Here is a 22,709-nt window from a genome sequence, read left to right as displayed (position 1 = left end):
GGAGTCAATATTTTTATACTCACCAGGTAACCTAGGTGGAAAGCATAGAAACAGGGGAAATATACACCATGACACCACAGCAACTGAGATAAAACCACTCCACCAAACTTTCTGCCCTTGTCGAAAGTTGTGAGCATTTGCGCTTGAACAGAGGAAAATAGGAAATTTCTATTAGGGTTATTTTTTTTGAAGATCATAATTAGCAGGGGTAGGAAGAGAATTCCCTGTTAATTTGCATTCATTTGTAATTTGTCACAATTAATCTTGGGGTTTTGCTCATATGGGTCAGGTGCTAATGTTCAGTTGTGTGGTGTGTTTCCTCCCATCAGAGCCTAACTTTCCCACCTTCCTTTTCAGTGACACTCCTCGGGTGGCAGACGTTCCTGTTTGTACTGATTCAAAATTATCTCCATTAACAGCTGTGCCCCTGGAAGACAAGTCTTCCCTCTTTATCCTGCCCCTTTAAACCTTGCACCTGGACCTCTGGGGCAAGAGGCCTTGCACTTTAAGTTACACAGCTTCTCTTGTACATGGCACCTGACTCTCAGAGTCACATAGCGTCTGAAATCTCTTCTTCGTGACCCTGGCTCCGTGTTGCTTGTAAGATCCAGAAGTTCTGTGTTACTTAGCATTTAGAATACACTCGTATGTTTTGTTAGTAACAAGTTTCATATTACACAGTTGTTTCATACTGTGTGTGATTGTGTACCAGAGGAGCAGAGGCCTCAGACAAATGCAAAACATACAACAGACTATTAAATGTAAGCAATATCTTTGACAGGGTGATCATATTTATAAGATACATTGTTGACAGCAAAAAATATTTCTTTCTAAAAATAAGTGACTTGAAAATTAAAAGCTGTTAGGATTCCACTATGCAACCTGTTGGAAAGTCCCATGCACTCATTTTCTGATATATATTCAATAATGACTATAATAAAACTTCACTATAAATAAGATAACACTAAGAAGACTAGAGAAAATGACACAGCATGCTGTTTTCTTTCATGGAAAGAAATTTGACACATGAATTTAGTTGAAATCTAAATGTTTTGATTATTATCAGGATGCCAACTATAGCTAGAAGAATACTTGTTTATTTTATATAATTCTTACTATTTTTAAACCTCTTGTTATATACATTTTATTTTATGTTATGTATATGAGTGTTTTGCCTACATTCTATGTATTACACCACATGTAGAGCTCAGAAGAAATTGTTAGACACCCTGGGCTTGAAGTCACAGATAGATGTGAGTCACCATGTGGTTAGTGGGAACCCAATTCAGGTCCTTTGAAAAAAAAATCAAGAGATTGCTACTGCTGACCTTCCTCTTTAGCTCCAAAGTGTGTGTGTGTGTGTGTGTGTGTGTGTGCATGTGTGTGTGCTTATAGATTATAAAATTTTAAATATTAAACATATGATTTTAAGCCAGGCGGTGTTGGCACACTTCTTTAAGACCAGCACTTAGGAGACAGAGGCAGGCAGATTTCTGTGAGTTCAAGATCAGATCTACAAGAGCTAGTTCCAGGATAGGCACCAAAGCTTGTCTCAGAGAAACAAAATAAAAAAGTGATATTAACAAAGAGATGAAGAAAATATGTCATGGGATAGACTAGACTATAATAGAAAAAAACTGTAACTATAAGGTTATTTAATTATAAAATTCCTTATTACCAATAATTGTTAGAAAGAGTTTAAAATAGAATCAAAGATGAAAAATTTACATAACCATAACAATGGTTATTTAAAAAACACCACGATAAAAACCCAACCCCTCTTCAGAGTAAAACTCCAAAGGCAGTACTATTAGAAGAATCGTGTAGACTTGAGTATAATAAAGGATGTAAGCCATGACTACAGTCAGCACAGTGCTAAGCAAGGGCAATCTGAAAGCCTTTCCTCTACAGCTGAGAATGTACATTGAGTACTCTCTGCACCTTTTCTCAAGAGAGCACCTACAGTCTTCATCCAAGCAGCTCAGCAGAGAAATAAAATAGAAAGATGTCATACATAGGAAGGGAAAATATGAATTTACTTAAAGATGATAAGATTCTATACTTAAAATACCCTAAAGATTCTTGAGAGATTATGATAAATGCTTTTGGCAGAGCAGTAGAATGGAATATTGTGTATGATAATTTTGAATTTCCTATAACCAATGTGAAGCATACACAGAGAAATCAGGAAAATAACCTCTTTCATAACCGTATCAAAACATAAAGGAACTGATGAAGGTTAAAAAGGAAAGAAAAAAAGAAAAAACACCATGGTGAAGTACACAAAACTCTAGAAGGTAGAAAACCATCAAGACATTGAGAAAAATAAAAGAAATTAGTTAGATTGACCTTCATATACACTAGTTCCGAGAATTAACATTATAAAAATTGCATATTTTTATATAAACAGAACAAAAGAGTTCTGTAGATGCAATGCAATCATCAAATTCCAGGGGCATTATTCATAGCATTAGAAGATGTAGTATGTGTTCTTAATCACTGTTATGACATCTTTCAAACCCCTTATTTTCTGAAATTGTTTTGAGGAACATTCACATTAACTAAACAAGTTTATGTTCCTACCAGCAGTGAATAAAAGTTTTTCTTTCCCCACATCCTCGTGGGCATTTATGCTCTTGATGACAGCTGTTCTGATAAAGTTGAGATGAAATTTCAGTGCAGGTTTAATTCGCAATTCGCTAATGGGGAAGCTTGTCAAATATTTTTCAAATCTTTATTGTTCATTTGTATTTCTTTAAGAACTGAATAATTGAATTCTTAACTCATGTTCTGACAGTGAGTGCTCAGACTTCCTCCTGGTCACCCATGTCCTTTGCCTGATTACTCTGGTCCTCAGCAGCAATCTGTTCCTTCACTGGCATTAAAGCCCAATTCTTTGGAATTCCAGTATATACTGAAGACCAACTGAGACACCCAGTTTCATTGACTGAAAAACTACGGGCCTTCCATTCATAGTCAGTCATTGTAGGATTAGCCTAGCCAGAACATGTAAGTATTTCTAATAAATGTCAATGCTTGATTGTAGAAAGACAACTAGTAGGTGGCAGTGGGAGAAGATAGGGGGAGTAGAAGGAAGGGAGGTAGGGGAACTGGTATTAGTATACAAAATAAGATTGTTTTTAAAATAAAAAGACAACTATGCACTTTAAACATGTGCCATGACACGTGTGGTTGTCAGAGGGTGAATAACATGAATAAATTCTTCAGTTCTACTATGAGGCTCCTAGGAATGGAACTCTGGGTGGCAAACCTGACAAGTGTTTTTCCAGAGTGAATCATTTCCTCAACCCTCTCTGTGTCTTTTTAAAGCTTATTTTGGCTTCTATAAATCACATATTTTAAATTCTTTATCCAGGAATTCATTCACAATGCTTTTTTATGTGGGTAGAATCTCTTGCTTAAGTTTGATTTGTAACTGAGGTCATTTTTAATGAATGCTTTTCTTCATGTGCAGCATTCAGATATTAATATAGTAGATGTTTATTCCAGATTTTCTTAAAAAGTACTTAGAAGATGTTTTGTTTTTTGATTTTGCATACATATTAGTGTATCGGAATGATACGTGAGGAGGTCAGAGTACAATTTTCAGGAGTTTGCCTTGTCTATCATGTGCAACCTGGGTTTTCAGGGAAAATCTTCAGGGTTGATGGCAAGCATCTACGTACAATTACCCAGCTGTCCTGCTGGCACTTTCCTAATACTCTTTATTCTATGTGTCTTTTAAATCACGTATCTTGATCCCAGTCACTTCCCCATCCTTTTGTATCTGCCCTCCACCCCTTCCAACCTCCCCCCAAATAAAACAAAATTAAAGAGGAAAAATGGGAAAAGGGTTAAAATTAAATGTCTCATGGGGGAAGCTGAAATGTGACTCAGTGAGTGACACAGTAAACTGCCTTTTCCATGCATCATTGCTTACAAGGGTTCACTGCGAAGATTCACTGGACTGGTTTGAGGCCTGATGGAGGAAGGTCATTGGCTAATAAAGGAACTGCCTTGGCCCATTTTATTGGTTAGAGCATAGGTAGGTGGAGTAAACAGAACAGAACGCTGGGAGGAAGAGGAAGTGAGCTCAGACTCCACAGCTCTCGTCTCCGGAGCAGACGCCTCAGAGAGACACCATGCCCCACCTCCAACCCAGGATGGACTTAGGCTAGAATCTTCCCGGTAAGACCGGTGCTCACAGATTATTAGAGATGGGTTGATCGGGATATCAGAATTAGCCAGTAAGGGCTAGAGCTAAAGGGCCAAGCAGTGTTTAAAAGAATACAGTGTCCGTGTAATTATTTTGGGGCATAAGCTAGCCGAGCAGGTGGCTGGGGTGTTGGGGACGCAGCCCCATAGTCGCCCTTATTACTACAGAGGCCTCTTGTTTCTATTATACTGTCAATGCAAGGCCCTCACTAGGACTCCTCTTGTGCATCCTGTTGTTGCACTGTGTGAAGGAGACCCTCTAGCTTTGGGTGCTGGTCAAGCTCCTTCATGTGCTCTCATAGTCCATTGATTGAGAGGATGTTGTGGCAAGTCAAGTCATAATCCTGGCTTGAGGGAGCAGGCCAGTTCTAATCCTCTTTATATCACTGTTACTTGCTTTTCATAAATTCTAAACTAGATTTTTTTCTTGGAGTCTATAGTCAGTTTTACTCTGTAATGGCTATACAAACCTAGATTAGGGTTGCCAAGATTCTATTTTTAATGGAATGTAGGCTTTCAGCATGACAAGGGATATATAGATGCAAAAATTCTCAGTATAATATTTGCGAACCGAATATAAGAGCACCACAAAAAGATCATTCACCATGACCAAGTATGCTTAGTCCCAGTTATGGAGAGATGGTTCCACATAATTATATCAGTAAATATAGTTAGCCACATAGACTAAAAGACAAAATCCACATGATTATATCATTAGATAAAGAAGGGCTGTTGACAAAATGCAACAACACTTTATGATAAAAACCCTAGGGAAACTAGACATATAAGAGACAACCTAAACATAACAAAGGTGATTTGCATTAAGTTCACAGCCAACATCAACCTACTTTGGGTGAAACTCAAAGCATTGCTTTAAAATTAAGTACATGAACAAAGAACTGTCTCTACATCTACTCATTGTAGTACCTGAAGTACAACCTAGAATAGTAAGACAACTGAATGAGATCAAGGAGATACAAATTGAAAAGGAAAAATTCAACCTGTGTAGTGATATTTCACTTTTATTTTAATAAATAGAGATTGCCTGAAGAACAGAGAATAAACAGCTGTTTAGTTCAACCTTACAGACCAACTGTGGTGACATACACCTTTAATTCCCGTAGTCACACTAGTTTGCCAAAGAACCCTAGTGGCATTTTTACTTACCTTTGATCTCAGCACTAGAGAGGAAAATAAGAAAGGAAGAGACATTTCTCAGACACCTTCTCATTCTGAGATTCCTGGGGGCATGATTGCCATTTCAGACTGAAGTAGAGGTAAGAGCCAGCGGCTGGCTGTTTTGCTTTTCTGACCTTCAGGTTCAACCCCAATATCTGTCTCTGAGTTTATAAATCATGCTACAAAACTATCTTTATTTGGAAATTAAATGATTCTATGAATAAAAGACCTTAAGGACTCCACCAAGAAAATACAATAGCCAATAAATACTTTCATCAAAGAAACAGGATATAAAATAAACATGCAACATTCAGTAGCCTTCCTAATTGCAAATGATGAACAGACTGAGAAAGAAATAGGGAGGCTACACTTTTTAAATAGCCTCACAAAGTATCTTGAGCTCTGTTAAAACAAGTGAGTAAAAAAATTGTATATTAAATCTTAATACATTGAGAAATGTCAGAAGATGTGACCTCCCATGCTCATGGATTAAGATTAATGATCATTGTACCAAAATGGTTGTCCTACAAAAAGCAAACAGCAGATTTGGCAAAACCCCATCAAAATTCCAAAACAATTCTTTGCAATTAAAAAATAACTTCAATTTCATATTCAAACACATACACACACATACATACACAGAGTAAGATGATCCAGAATTGTAAAAGAATTGGTGATATATCACCATCTCCAATTGTTAATTGTATGAAAGTTATAGAGTAATATAGTAAGCAGCATTGTATTCGTTAAATCACAGACACACTAATAAATTGGATCAAATTGAAGAACCATTACAGGTACTCACTCTGGAATTTTTACTAAGAAACCAAAAATACACACTGAAGAAAAGAGAGTATCTTCAAAAATGATGGTGGTAATACTGGATAGCAACTGCATGTACAAGAATGCAAATTGATGTGGGAGTGTCATCTATCTGTTGCTTTCATTGGTTAATTAATAAAGAAACTGCTTGGCCTTTGATAGGCCAGCCCTTAGGTGGGTGGAGTAGACAGAACAGAATTCTGGGAGAAAGAAAGCTGAGTCAGGCAGTCACCATGATTCTCCTCTCCGAGGCAGACGCAGGTTAAGAATCTCCCAGGTAAACCACCAGCTCGTGGTGCTACACAGATTATTAGAAATGGGATAATCAAGATGTGAGAATTAGCCAATAAGAGGCTAGAACTAATGGGCCAAGCAGTGTTTAAAAGAATACAGTTTCCATGTAGTTATTTCGGGTAAAGCTAGCCGTGTGGGAGCTGGGCGGGAACGCAGCCCACTGCTCCATACAACAGCAAATAGACCCTATCTGTCACTCCAAATAAAACTCAACTCCAAGTGAACCAAGGACCTCAACATGAGACCAGATATACTGACCATCACAGAAGAGAGAGGAAGGAATATGCTTGAACTCATTGATACCAGAGAAGACTTTATGAACAGTACTCTAATAGCAAAGTCACTAAGACCAACTTTAATAAAAATGGTACCTCATGAAGCTGAGAAGCTTCTATAAGACAAAGGATATACAATCATTCAAGCAAAACTACAGTCAAAAGAATGAGTAAAGATATTTATCAATTATGTCTGATAGAATAGTAATATCTACAAATATATAGAGAACTAAAACAAACATAGATCTAAATCATCAAGAAAATAATCCCACTCAAAAATGGAGTACAGATCTAATCAGAGAGTCTCAAAATATGAAGCACAAATGGTTGAAAAACAAAGAATTCTGAGCAATTGTATTCCTCAGAGAAATGCAAAGAACTACTCTGAGACTTTATCTCATACCTGTCAAAGTGTCAAGTTCAACAAAACAAATTATAGCATTGCTAATTACAGTGTGGTGTGGAACAATGGTCTGTATTCTGTCAATTATATTTTAAATAAACGCTGATTGGCCAGTAGCCAGGCAGGAAGTATAGATGGGACAACCAGATGGGAAGTAGAGGTGGGTCGAGGAGAACAGGAAAATTCTGGGAAAAGAAAAGCTTGGTCAGCAGTCTTGACCCAATCACAGAAGAAGCAAGATGTGACTGCCTCACTGAAAAAGTTACCAAGCCATGTGGCTAACATATATTAGAATAATTGGCTAATATAACTTATAAGAGTTAATAAGAAGCCTGAGCTAATAGGCCAATCAGTTTTTTAACTAAGATAGACCTCTGTGTGATTTCTTTGGGACATAATGATTGCAGGAACAGGGCAGGACAGAAAACCTCAGACAACAGTGCACACCGGTACAGCCATTATGGAAATCAGAATGGATTTTCTCTCAGGAAATCTGGAAGTCAATCTACCTTAATCCAATTATATCATTCATAGGCATATACCCAAAGGACCTTAATAATATGTGCTTATCTATGTGCATTGCTACTGTGTTCGTCATAGCCAGAAGGCAGAAATGGTCTAAATGTCAACTGATGAACAGATAATAAAAATGTTGTATATTTACAAAATTAAGTATTTTTCATCTATTAAGAATAAAATTATGAAAGTTGCAGATAAGTGTATGGAACCAGAAAAAAATCATCATGAGTGCGATAACTCAGATACAAAAACACAAGTACTATATACTTTCTTTTATATATGTATGTTAGATTTTGAGCACTTGAAATATGTGTTTCAATAAGAAAAACCCAGAGGTTAGGTATATACTAAGGAATCAGGAGAGATGAAAGGACGTACCAAGACAGGGAAAATACAACATAGTGTTATGGGCAGATAAGAAAGAAACTAGAATGGGAGGGTTAAATAGGGAAGGGAATGATGAAGATGGATAAACAGAAAAAATATGGGGAAAAAATCCAACACTAAAGGCCATTTGAAATCTCATTTAAAAACTAACTACATTAGAAGCTTCCTAAAGTATTTAGATATATGAAAGAAATCAAAATAGAGTCATCAAATATTTGGGGAAACAATGCCCCAACTAGATGTTAAGCCATCAAGTCCCAGAAATAAATTAAAACCTTGAGTCCATTTACCAAAGGCATGTCAATAAAACCACCATACACCACAAGTTATTACCAGGGCTATTGGTTGCTCTCCACAACTGGAGAGTCAGGCCCAGTTGCTAAAGACAGCACTTAACTTATATCATTAAACATGGAAAAGTTGAGCTAGTGCTCAACTAGAGACACTTCTTCCCTACTGACTTGTGTTCATGGCGCTGGAAGGTACTCTGCATGTTACCAAAGTAGAAACATAATCATCATTACCATGAACCTATAAAACTTGTGACCTACATTAGTATCATTCCTTTAAGTTGTATTAGTACAAGCATTTCACAAAGTTTCTGGGAGTAGTCAAGAACTTTTTGAATGGATTTAAGGTTCACTCTATAAGATGGAACCCACATATGATACTGCTAAAATGCCCAAGAACCTGAGACAAGATAAGTCATGGTCCTAGGGTAAAACCCAATTGTATTATTCTGCTGAAGGACTACTAACATTCTCGTGGAAAAGGATCACAACTGGATAATGTGGAAAAAGTGGGAGACTTTGGAGTACTCAGTTCTGAAAGGGATGCCTACATCGAAACCCTTGCCTCAAGTCTCAGGACTCTGTTTGGAAGAGGAGGTGAAAAGATTTTAAGAACAGGAAGTGATGAATGACTCCGTGGAAATAACATCTTCCAGACACAATAGGACTGATACACATATGAACTCAGGGACTGTAGAAACACACAGAAGACCTATGCTGATCCGAGATGGGTTCTCAGAATTGAGATGGAGAAAAAGACACGGGATCCCAGTCCTAACCATGAAACTGTTTCCAATAAATGCCATTTTCAAAGAGACAGTAGGTTTTCTACAGTAGAGGGTCACTGTATATAACAGCAACATTCCATAGCTTATCTCATGACCAGGGGTAGTAGACAGACAAAAAAATGAGCAGGTTTTTTTCTAAACTTTCTTTCATTTTTGTTTTGTTTTATTATTTATATTTGTCTTGCTAGTCTTCTGCTTGTTTGTTTTGATTTTAATTTTTGTGCTTTTATATAGGGGTTGTTTCATTTTTTGCAATAAAAGAGAAAGAACATAAGCAACTAATATGGCTAGGGAAGTATCTGGGAAGAATTTGGTGTAAGGGGAGAATATGACCAAAACATACTATATGAAAAAAACCTTAAATAATAAAATAAATAAGATGAAAATTTCTACCTATTCTAAACATATATACTATTGTATTGAGTGATTAGGGCATGTTTTTTAAAGGTAAAACTTAAAATATTAGTAAACTGTTTTCTAAATTTGTTACAAATTATTTTATTTTATGTGCTTAGGTGTTTTTACCTGCATCCATGTCTTAGGGCATTAGATCTCCTGGAACTGAAATAACTGACACTTGACCACTGAGTCATCTGTCCAGGCTCCATGAGTGAACTTTTAAGTAATGGTTTTAGTTATATTTCAAACAGTAAAAATATAAATGTATGCTAAAACTGTACATCACTCACAATCACATACATTTTCCAAAACTTTTACTAATTAAATGTGTATTACTTACAAGCTATGGTATCTATTCAAAAATATTCTATACAACCTAAACTAAATAAATAGAAAAGCAAATAGCATAACTTACTCTCCATTCAAAGCTTGATTCTGAGAAGATCTAGCATCAAAGTCTCCTACTGCCAAACCTAAACCGTATCCAAATACTTGTGCAGTTTCAGCGATAGCTTGAAAATGAACACAGCACCAAACAGCTTCATAACTTGATCATACAAAACGCCTGAACAATTTGATATCTGAAAGTTTTTCATGCTAATTTTAATTTCTTAAGAGAGGAAAGTAGGAAAAGAGGGGGGAAAGTAGGGGACAGTGAAAGGGGGGTTAGGGATATTCAAAGTATATAAATTCTAACAAATCCAAAATTAGTAGTACATGAGACCAGTGGGAAATTCGTGTGAGAGTTGATGAGAGTCTTATAGTTGATCTCGTCCTGAGCCACAGTCACTGCTTCATTGGGAATAGTCACTTTGCACTGTTGGGACTTTACCTTACTTGCGTGAGAACTGTTCTTATCATAAAGGTCATTTGCTTTACACAGTGTCTGATTGTGAATGCTTATCATATTCAGGACAATGTCAGAGAGCCATATAGACTACTTCCTGACATACAGCTGGGTGCACATTCTCTTATCTAATCAAGTACTGGATACTCAGAAAATTTAATTATAAACTTAATTGTATTATTTAATCTTTATACTAAGTAGTAAATATACTTATATTCAATATGAACATAAATAGACTGTACTTTCTGTAATATTTTACTAAAGACATTTTCCACGTAAGTTCAAAGTAAGATTTTATTTTAAAAAATGACACCAAGATATCTCTTTGAAAATATGTCTTCATTCTGACCTACCAGAACCAGATTCCATTACTGATTATTTGGTAAATTATTTGGGGATAAATCAATGTTTTCTTAAGGACAGAGTTTACATAAGATACTGTAAGCATATGAGATGACTCTGTGTTCAACTATCTATTCCCTCCCTCAGACTTCCCCTATCTTCCTCTCTGCCCCTTTCCTTCCTAAACCCCTCCTTCCCCCTCTCTTCCAGAGGGAGACAAAGAGAAAATTTTACCACATAAATGTGCATGTATTTTCTATTCCTATGTCTTTTCAGAGACAGTTAGATGATTCTCTAGTATTCTAAATCTCAAAATTAAGTAGATCAGTGTGTGATTTTTGGAAGTTATGCACAGAAGTCATCACAACTTGGTACAGTATCATCTCAGAGTCAATAGTACTTCTGTATCAGTTAAAACCTACAGGAACCTGATGTATATTCAAAATGGGTCGTACGTATTACAAAAAACCAACTTGCCTATATAGATGGCAGTAGATAATTTGGGAGTATGCTCATAAATGAAAGTGAAACCAAGGATGTAAAAAGGCATCCCCGTCATTCCGTGAAGACACTGGGCGAAGATGAAGAGATAGATACATATTGATCTGTGTGGTATTCTAGATGTCCCACAGTCTGTCGCCTTTGTTACTTCACACAAATCTTTTGAAAGATAAGAAACACATTTTATTGAATCAAATTCAAAATTAAATGAACAATTAAACTTGTAGTTGTTACCACCATACTTTTTCTTTTAATTTTTGTGCATTGAGTGTAGTCATACAATCAATGATCATATTCTAAGGAGAAATAGTAGAATCAAAGGAAATGTGGGAATACTGAGAAAGACACACACAGTATGAATGAAGCAATGTGATTGTTATATGCACATGGTACCATGTACACAGATATTCTTATATACATACACATTTATTCATACATATGAGCTCATTTTTTCTGTACTTTGCATCCTGTTCTTCTGATATTTGGCTCCAGAATAAAAGTACTTGCAATGCCCTGGATCACCAGACTTCTCAAAGTCCATCATCTGAGTTAATTCTGTTGCCCTTTCCTTAGCAATCTTTAAATTAAAACATGTGCACTACTTTGGCTAAGTAATTTCCTATTTTAGACCCATGAGCTTTTATAATCCATCCTCAAATGGTTTGTATATGAAGTATCTCCCTAACAGCTCATGTACCAAATGTTTAGGAGAGGGTCCTAGAACCGCGAGAGGGAAACACCACTGGTCTCTAATGGGAATGTCTTATCCTAGCCCCTTCCCAGCTTCATTCTGCTTGTGTCCTAACATGAGGGAAACAGACTTCTCTTGCACACTCCCAGTTTTCTGCTTGACCATGGGCTCAGAGTCAGTGAAGCCTAGCAACCATGGAGGAGCACTCTGAAAAGCTAAAAAAAATCTTTCCTACTTGCAAGTTGTTTACATTAGTTCACAACAGAGCATCTAGTTACACATAGGATCATTAAAAAAGAGATATGACATCATAATGATTTCTTTAGTTACTTTGTGGTAATCCACCCACTAGAATTTGAAATCTTCGGATGACATGTTTGTCTTCATTTTCTTACTCAAATGATGATAAGATTTTTGTATTTATACTTGCTAGTAGACTTGTGGAGCTAAGTAACTTATACCAAACCATATCCACTATGACCATCTTGGGTGAAATTTAACACATACTTGGCATGTTACTGTAGAAAAACTTAAACTGACGTTCATGACCTATGACATTAGAGGCAAGGTATTTCACTTAGTTTCTATGGACTAGTACATAACACTACAGAAAATGGGAAGATGTTCCTAAAATTGTAGTTTAATTCAATGTTTTCATCCTTTTCTTTTGAAATACAATAATAAATACTATGTTCAATTAGTTTATTAATGACATTTTCACACATAAATATAATGTTTCTGATCAATTTCATCCCTTTCCTTTGCCTGATTCGCACTCCCACTGGGTGGTTTCCTCTTCTCCACTACCCATCTCTTCTACATCCATGTTCTTCTTCATTTTTAAATGACTCAATGGGCTGTGTGAGAATTTGTTACAGGATGATGAGTGAAGATATGTTTTTGCAGAGGCCCTGGCACCTTGGCAAGGACTCCACTGCTTCTCTCTCTCTCTCTCAATATCTCTCTCTCTCTCTCTCTCTCTCTCTCTCTCTCTCTCTCTCTCTCTCTCTCTCTCCTTCCCTCCCTCCCTCCCTCTCTGCTCTTATTCTCCACAATATGGCTACATATAAATGTCCAAGAATGCATGGGAACGTGTGAGCTCCTTTCTTCCCCATGATAGTGTTTGCAGACACTATCTTGAATAATTTTTGTGCAGATATTCACATCTTCCATGAGCTATTTGACTACACTAACTATTTCATGCCTAATTCCAGCATTTAATATTACTTCCCACACCCTTAAGCTCATCCAGTTCTGTCATTCTCCTGCATCTGCATATTCAGTGTTCAGTGGGCCTTGGAAGAATTATGAAGGGCTGATCATACAACAGTCACACATTCTAATTTTGTATTCTTCTAATCTTTCCAGATTTTTAGTATGTGATTCAAATAATACATAAAAATCCTATTAGAATGTTACTGTTAACTAAGTTGTCCCTTATATGTTTCCTCTGTATCTTTGCTCTCTTTCACAACATACAAACTCTCAGTAAAATTGCAGTCATAGTCAAAATATCACTTTTCCATGATCTCTAGCTATAATTTTAGAGTTAAAGAAATATGTGGCATTCAAACTCCATTTTGACTTCATGGAAAATAGAGTCAAGAAAATCCTTCATGTTCTTTGCAGTCATAAAACATCTCCTGAGACCATTTACCTCTGCCTTGCTCTAGAAAATTGAGCTTACTAGTGTATCTACTCCTAAGAATTATATTTCTGTGTTTCACATTGACTAATAATTGAATACAATCTTTCTTACTCATAATAATAAAAATAATTCTATATTAAAGGAAATTGAAGATTGTAAATAACATAAGTAGCAAAAAGTAGCACACATGGAAATTCTCAGAAGAGAAACTAACAAGAAATGGAGTTTGTTCAATATTACAAATACTGACTAAAGTTCTGATTTTGTAACACGCAAAGCTTAATTATAGTAAATATCATGAGTTATGTTGAAGAACAGACAGAAATAACTGTTACAACATTTTGAGTAAAGTCATGTTAAAATTCCCAAAAGAAATGGGTAAAAAAAAAACCTCAAGAAATCAGTACAGATCTTTCAAAGACTCACATACGCAAACAAGGAGATTTCAACAGGTCATAAAAAGAGGGCTGATCAGTAGCATGCCCGCTATTTATTCTTTAAGAGTGAGAGGAACTTAGAGCTAAGAAGGTGGCTCAGCAATTAAGGATTCTGAGTGTCCTTCCAGAGAACCTGGATTCTGTTTGCAACACCTAATTGTCAATCCACAACCATCTCTAACTCCGATTATGGGTTTTGACAGCCTCTCTGGCCTCATGAGGCACCAGGCACACACACTCAAGCAGATAAGACAAAATTAGCATTTAAAAGTTTTAAGAAATTTAAAAGATTCCCACCTCCTTTCCCAATTAAACTATATCAATTACAAAGAAAAACAGACCATGATTTTGAAAGTGACTAAGTATAGAAATTCTTTAAGAATTGGGGAGAATCAACAACATGGGAGTGTTTAGGAAGACAAGATGTAGCAGGGGTAAGAAGACAGAAAAGGAAAGGAGGAAATGATACCATTTTGTTTTATTTAAAACTAAAAAACTAGAAAAGCATTCAAAATGTGAAGTGGACTGAAAGAATTTGCTCATATTTAGGCGTTAGTAAGAACTGACAGAGACGAGTGGCTTGCAGAGGGCAGGAGGAGGGATCAGGAATGGAGCAGAGGGTGAGACAGAAGCACACAGAATGATCACTAGAGGACACCCCCTGAATTTCAACTGGGGGAAGAAGGGAAGAATACTAACATGTAACTGTGGGCTCAATTAACATTTCAGTGTAAAGAAATTAAGACGATTTTTCTCTATAACACTATTTTCCATGCAAGACAGGACATGTTAGTAGTTCAGTGAGAAAAACTAGATTGTTTTTAAAGGTTAGAATAGAGTGTTGCCTAAGGGACAATGAGAGAAGAAGGCTAAGGACACTCATGGGAGGAGGTCTGAATGATTTTACCATGCTGTGTTGACAGACAGAAAACAAGGTACAAATGAAGAGAAATAGCAACTATGAGAATCAGACAAAGAAGGTGCCACTATCATCTTGTTCCTGTGAAAGAAGTTCGCCTCCATTCTGAGTAAGCTGAAAACATCGTGGCTGTCACCATTAAGCCCAGCTCAGTGTGTCTACTGAGAAAGACTTGTGGATGGTCACTTCATAGAAAATTCTACAATGCAATTGTAGACTATGTGGTATGAGTATTTTGATGAATTTGTGGAGAAATTTTCTGTCAGATATTTCAAGACGTGGTGAACATGTCTGTTGAAGCACCAGGTTGAATATGAAGACTGCAGTCATCTCTGTAGATAACAGATGGAATAATGGAGAAGAAAACAGAATAGAAATTAAAATGTGTGGATAAACCAAAGAGTTCAGGGAACTCTCAATGGAAGATGGACCAAGTAACTACTAATGTACACAAAAGGAAGAGCAGGAAAATCAGGAAACATAGCAATGAGAATAGAGGTAGATAAAACAAACAAATACAAAAGCTCTCTCTCTCTCTCTCTCTCTCTCTCTCTCTCTCTCTGTGTGTGTGTGTGTGTGTGTGTGTGTGTGTGTGTGTGTATAAACTGAAATATCAGTCTGTGGTCAAAAAGGTTAATGGATGTAATCCCAAGCAAAACAAAATGTAGATCACATGAACAAGATTCAAGAGGAAGAAAAACATATTTGCTACTGTGACTCCTTTCCATCTGTGACAACCTTTTAAAGATTTATTTTTAATTTTTAAATTGTATGTTTGTGTAAGTCAGAGCCAGCAGAGGACAGAAGAGGGTATCGAATGCCCTAGAGCTATAGCTATGGGATGTTCTTAGCTGCCTTTTGAGAACTAAATTCAGGTCCTCTGAAACCATAGAATATGCTCTTAACCACTGATCAGAATTTCAATATTTATAAAGAGTACTGTGCTCCTTAAGATTCTGCCATTTCTGGTTATCAGAGAAATGCAAATCAAAACAACTCTGAGATTCCATCTTACACCTGTAAGAATGGCCAAGATCAAAAACACTGATGACAACTTATGCTGGAGAGGTTATGGGATAAAGGGAAGACTCCTGCACTGCTGGTGGAAATGAAGCTGGTACAGCACCTTTGGATGTCACTATCATGATTTCTCAGAAAATTAGAAAACAGCCTTCCACAAGACCCATAAATACCAATTTTGGGTATATATCCAAAGGATGCTCAATCGTACCACAAGGACATGTGCTTCTCTCTCTCTCCTCTCTCTCTCTCTCTCTTTTTCTCTCTCTCTCTCTCTCTCTCTCTCTCTCTCTCTCTCTCACACACACACACACACACACACACACACACACACACACACACACACACACATTGTTTGTCATGCCAGAACCTGGAAACAACCTAAATGCCCCTCATCTGAAGAATGGACAATGAAAATGTGGTACATTTACACAGTGGAGTACTACACAGCAGAAAAGAATTACATGTTCAATTTTACAGACAAATGGATGGAGCTAGAAAACATCATTTGAGTGAGATGACCCAGACCCAGAAAGACAATTTTCACATCTATTCACTCATAAGTGGTTTTCAGACACAAAGCAAGCAATGAAAACCAGCCCATAAATCACAGTCCCAGAGAACCTAGACAGCAATGAGGACCCTAAGAGAGGCATGCATAGATTTAATCTACATGGGAACTGGAAAATGACAAGATCTCCTGAGTAAATTGGGAGCATGGGGACCATGGAAGAAGGTTAAAAAGGAGGGGAGAAGAAGGGAGAAGAAGGACAGAAAAATATTTTTAGCTCAATAAAACAATAAAAATTTTTTTAAAAGATTCTATCATTTCTGACCAGTATATAGTTAAGAGAACAAAAAATAAAATGTTTTTCATTCCCTTCTTTTCATCGGTCATCTTCTCATTCCAATTCTCAGTTCTATAAATATAAAATACATATTACAAGCATATGTGTAATATATAGATCTTACAGAACCAGTGATTTAAATATTTAGTATATGATAATATATTTGAAAAATCTCACCTTCCTCATCTCCGAATTGCCTTATAATTTTATACTTGTAGAAAGGAATAGCAAATACAACTGATGTAATTCCTAATATAAAGGCAGAAGCTGCCATCCATCTTGACCTGTTCCCTCTGCCTCCGTAGTATGCTACAAATATTGCTACCATGAAAGATACATAATAATCACTGTAATTCATTAAGTATTTCTCTGTATCTGTCAGAGAAAATTCCTCCTCCAATATTTTATAACTCCGATCAACATGGGCAAATATAAATCCTAAAAATTCAAAAGGAAGACAAAAGACAATATAAAAATGTTAATATATATTATTATACATATATATTATAACCATTCAAATAAAGCATTACACTGATTTGATTTATTTTATAATACTGTGAATGAGTACAACTTACACACAAAAATTAATTCATTTCCTCCAATTAAATATTTACTTGAATAATAGAAGCTACTTTAACTACCTCTATTAGTATCTTATTAAGATAAACTACGGTCTATCATGTCATCCCTCATTTTAAATGCACTATGTATCAGTTATGTAGAATGAATAAATAATATAAGGGATGTTTACATATTTTCTATATTAAAACTATAAAGACATTTGGAACCCAGCTTAGAATTTTTTTTCTTTTTTGATGGGGGGGGGAGATGTCTTGAGACAGGGTTTCTCTGTAGCTTTGGAGAGGATTCTGTACTTGAGGTTTAACATTTCTGAGCATTTCAATCTTTCAAAACATGAATACGTTCAATGTAAATTGTTTTATGTTCTTGTGTATTAGATAGATGGCAGCATTATTTCTTTAAAATCACCATCCAGCATGTAAAGAATAATAAAAAAATTCATACTAAGTGAATCAAAAATAACTTGATACAGGGAATAGCTAGAAAAAGTATAATCTTTCTTGGAGTGAAAACAGAAATAGTTACAAATTAGAACTCAAGACTATATCTGAAAAGGGGTTAGATCAAAATTCCCTGGGCAGTATCCGTAGCTGCTGTTGTCTATCTCAAACACTCCTTGGTTTGCAGGGATCCGGGAGTCCAGAGTCTTCCTAAAGTTCTAAAGCTCTGAGAAGCCACTCATCTCCTGCGCGTCTGCTGCCCAAACAGTAGTCAAGGCTAGACCCAAAGTACACAGGGCTGCTGAAACATTTATGCTGCTGATCGAATGTCTATTCCCTACTTTTAACTCCAAGAACTTCAATTACTCTGTATTGGTCCTGCTGCCAAAATCACCAGAAAACCATAGAAGATTCTGGCTATACTTTTGGTATGCTTCCTGCTGGAGCCTCTCACTATCAACAGTGTAAAGGTGGAAGGTTGTGGGCAAATGCAGTTTCCAAGGTAACAGAACATTTGCAAATAAAAGTAAGTTCAGAAGTTGAGTGATGGAGCTTGAGAACTATGGGCAAAAGCAATGAGACTTTTTATAGTAACAAAATTTGTGAAGAAAAGTTTATGACTAAAATTATACAAGGAGGAGGAAGACGAACAGGAAGAAGACAAAATGTGGATAAGAACACTCTTTACTTTTCTTCCCTGACAATTCTAAAATGAAGAAACAAAATCCAGACCAAAAGATGCTTTGTCAGAGTGTTTCAAAATTGTGAGCAGAAACCCCCTCAGAGTAGCAATGCTGTTTTCAACTTTAATCTCCAAGAAATTGAACCCAGAACTCATGTTGGTCACCAAATGACATGAATCAACAATACTACCTTCCCATCAGCTCTGTATCTGGAGACCAGAAGCTGGTACTCACTGTGGAGTGCACCAAGCCAAGCAGGTTACCAAGGACTAGAGGCAAGAGCAGAAATTTGGGTTAACTGATTTTGATTCCATACACGCTCAGCATCGACCCTTTCCTTCTCTCAGTATGTTGGCCACGTCTACTCTCAACGAAGCAACTCTACTCCTCCAACTTACCATCAGCTACGACCACCACAAAGAACAAAAACAGGAAGAAGTCAATATTGTTGAAACGTTGAAAAACAGGGAAAACTAGCGGACCTATGCCGAATGGCCCCTCCAGGGTACCATTGTATTGTGGACCTGATATCTCTGAGAGACTTGAAGAATCAGGCGTTTTCTCTAGTGGGAGCTTTTTAAACACTGACACGGACCTTGGAACTGTTGTCAGAAAGGGCCTTAATCTATTGGATTTCTGAATATTTTTGTTGTCCTTGCCATCCCGCTCTTGCGCCTGAGCCACCTCCATGATATTTTGCTCTTTCCCCGGGGCCTGTGTCATAGCTTATCTGTGACAGATCCGAGGAGACTGCTTCCAGGCCCCTGTGCACTCTGTAGACTCCAGTGACTAACGCTGTGGCTGCCACTCTAAACCTCTGCAGGGAACGTTACTGCCGGTGCAGGAAGCTAACGTCCCCAATGAAGGGTTGACTGACGTGGCCAAAATTCCAAGATAGTATTCTGCCTTCTCTATGTCACAGAAAAGGAAAGAAGAAGAGGACAGGGAAGGAAAGAAAAAAGGGGGAGAGGAAAGGAATCCTTTACATCACGTATCTTGATCCCATTCATTCCCATTTCTTCATGTCCACCTTATGCTCCTGCACTCCCCGAACTCCACAAAAAAAAAAAAAAGTCAAGAGAAAAAGAAAGTAAATAAATTGGAAAAATTTAGAGGAAAAAAATTAAAAATCTTGTCATGGAAGCCGCAGTGGGACCCAGCAAGTCAAGCCGTGTACACCTTTACATCTCTACTTGCAAAGCATCCTTTGCAAAGAGTAATTATCCCCTTTCCCATCAGGCAGACCAACGATATAGCCCCGCCCAGGCCCAGACCCAGGGTTATGACTTGACATGCGCCAACATCCACCCCATCTTTGATCTGCTGGAGCGCGTGAAGGGACCCAACCCATAGAGCCAATGCTGCAGGATCTCTACTACACAGGGTGGTGTAGGTACAGGAAGTCCTAGAGGGGGCCGGCGTCTATTGTGTCATGGAGACCTGGGGTCTCGAAGCACACCAAAGACTATTTACAATACAAACATTTTTGAAGATTTTGGGTTTTTTTTTAATTTACTTATTTATTAAAGATTTCTGCCTCCTCCCCGCCATTTTAAAAGAAACAAGGAAAAATAAATATTTAAGTATATGACAGGGAAACAAACCTTTAGTATCTCGAGAATTGCTTTTTTTTTTTTTGTGGTCTTTCTACAAATTGATAATCCCACTTGATAAATTTGTGAAGCGTGGTCCGGGTTCAAGCCGCTCCGCCACCCTCTCCGTCGCCTCGGCAGCCGCCCTCGCTCCCCATGCTCTCCGCCCGCGTCCAACTCGCCACCATTACTGACCAGCAGCAGTTGAGAGTGTTGCCACAGGCCCAGGAGTCTCAGAAGGATCCACATCCTGGTGAGCAAGGCTGCAAGGAGAATCTTCCCGGACCCAGCCAAACCGGAAAGTAAAGAATCTACTAAGCCCAGCATTGAGGATGAGCCCCTACTGAGAGAAAACCGCCTCCACTTCGTTGTCTTTCCCATTGAATACCATGATATCTGGCAGATGTACAAGAAAGCCGAGGCCTCCTAATGGACGGCTGACGAGGTGGACCTTTCCAAGGATATTCAACACTGGGAAGTGCTGAAACCTGACGAGAGACATTTTATATCTCAAGTCCTGGCTTTCTTTGCGGCGAGTGATGGAATAGTCAATGAAAACCTGGTGGAGCACTTTAGCCAAGAAGTTCAGGTTACAGAGGCCCGCTGTTTCTATGGCTTCCAAATTGCCATGGAAAACAAACATTCTGAAATGTACAGTCTCCTCATTGACACATTAAAGATTCCAAAGAGAGGGAATATCTCTTCAATGCTATTGAGACAATGCCTTGTGTGAAAAAGTAGGCTGACTGGGCCCTGCGTGGGATTGGAGACAAAGAGGCTACCTATGGAGAACGAGTTGTGGCCTTTGATGCTGTAGAAGGGATCTTCTTCTCTGGCTCTTTTGCGTCAATATTCTGGCTCAAGAAACAGGGACTGATGCCTGGCCTTACATTTTCCAACGAGCTTATTAGCAGAGATGAGCGTTTACACTGTGGCTTTGCCTACCTGATGTTCAGGCACCTGGTAAGCAAGCCGCCGGAGCAAAGAGTACAAGAAATCATTATCAACGCAGTGAGGATAGAGCAGGAGTTTCTCACAGAGGCCCTGCCTGTGAAGCTCATCGGGATGAGCTGCACCCTCATGAAGCGGTACATCGAATTCGTGGCCGACACGCTTATTCTGGAGCTAGGGTTCAGCAAGATTTCCAAAGTAGAAAATCCATTTGACTTCATGGAAAATATTTCACTAGAAGGGAAGACAAACTTCCTTGAGAAGCGAGTGGGAGAGTATCAGAGGATGGGGGTGATTTCGAATTCAGCAGAGAATTCTTTTACCTTGGATGCTGACTTCTGAGTAAACTGCCTGCTCTTTGCTGATTATTGTTCTCCCCTTGACATAAAAAATCAGCAAAAGGAATCAACTGGCTACACCATGAATTGTCACTGAATTTATTAACTGGTATCTAAAAACTGGGTAGCTACCTCAAAAAAATTGTGAAGCATTATGATAGATAGATAGATAGATAGATAGATAGATAGATAGATAGATAGATAGATAGATAGATGATTGGTAGATAGATAGATAGATAGATAGATAGATAGATAGATAGATAGATAAAAAGAAATCAAAGTGTATGGTAAGACACATCTGCATCTACTGTGGTGGAAGAGCTGGAAGAACAACCAATAATCAGAATACAAGGAGTCAAGCAAGGGACTTGAAAGAAAGGTCTTACAGTGACAAAAGAGTTGTCCTGAAAAATTCATTCTCCTCCAAAAATAGGAAGCAAGCAATGTATTCCACTATAAATGAAGTCAGGAAATGCAGAACAGAGCTTTATTCCTGGGAGTAAAAATCTTACCTGCGTGAAGGACCATGGTTTATGGCATTAAATTTGTTTCATATAAAAATGCAATTTCAGATCTCCTTCCTTCCTGGCATGAAGCTGAGTCATGTATATTTCTGAGAGTGACTTTCTAGCACAGTTGAACCTATTTCCACCCTTAAGACATGCATAGACTTGTCAAAATTCATGAAGCTTTTGAGCAATTTTGCCACCCAAAGTGTCATCATGGTATACCAGGACAAACAACCAACTGAAGCCTAAGCCAGCAAACCCACATGCATTTGACAGTCAATGTTGCCTTTTTTCTTGTATTAAGAAACTCAAATTGTCATCATAATAAATACACAAATAAGGGTAAATGCCTAGTGTACCATTTTGTTATATGCAGCATAAATATCCTCTCATAATGATTCATCATATTAATAAGCACAAATAAAATGAGATTCTTAGGGATAAAAAGTGTGGGATGGTGAGAATTGCTATTCTTGTTTTCTGATACCAGACTTGCATGGCCTAAAGGCAGAAGAATAAGGATAGCTCTGCAAGCAATGAAAGCTCTGGAAATTTTGTTTCTGATGAGACTATAGAAATCCAAAGAGAACTCTATCCCAGTCTGTCACTAACAGTTATATAGGCCTGGTAAAAATAATATTTTAATATTGTGGGTTTCCAGCAGAGAGCTGAATTTGTAGTCATCAGGTGAATTCATTACAAAGTATAAGAAGGTATTAAGAAGCAGTACAGAACATGTGTGTATGTATCATATTGAAAAGACACACAGAAGGAAAGAACATGGGGACCT

The 22,709-nt window shown here is 37.5% G+C and overlaps 1 protein-coding gene and 1 pseudogene across 1 annotated transcript in view; one reads left to right on the top strand and one right to left on the bottom strand.

Moving 5' to 3' along the window:
* LOC142836812 (solute carrier organic anion transporter family member 6C1-like) overlaps positions 1–19,252 on the bottom strand; it is a 58,173-nt gene extending 38,921 nt beyond the window's left edge. Inside the window, exons 1-5 of the mRNA XM_075951423.1 lie at positions 18,928–19,252; positions 17,002–17,262; positions 11,238–11,420; positions 9,987–10,083; positions 5,383–5,396 (exon numbers count right to left, since the gene is read on the bottom strand). Coding sequence (XP_075807538.1) covers positions 5,383–5,396; positions 9,987–10,083; positions 11,238–11,420; positions 17,002–17,262; positions 18,928–19,252 — 880 coding nt within the window. The remainder of the gene's footprint in view (positions 1–5,382; positions 5,397–9,986; positions 10,084–11,237; positions 11,421–17,001; positions 17,263–18,927) is intronic.
* A 1,025-nt stretch (positions 19,253–20,277) lies between these two features.
* LOC142836958 (ribonucleoside-diphosphate reductase subunit M2 pseudogene) lies at positions 20,278–21,414 on the top strand (annotated as a pseudogene).
* Positions 21,415–22,709: the final 1,295 nt, after the last annotated feature.

Source organism: Microtus pennsylvanicus, chromosome 17 (genome assembly GCF_037038515.1).
Source record: "Microtus pennsylvanicus isolate mMicPen1 chromosome 17, mMicPen1.hap1, whole genome shotgun sequence".
Classification (NCBI taxonomy): domain Eukaryota; kingdom Metazoa; phylum Chordata; class Mammalia; order Rodentia; family Cricetidae; genus Microtus; species Microtus pennsylvanicus.
Note: the sequence above shows the minus strand (reverse complement) of the source record. Positions and strands in the feature narration are given on the sequence as shown.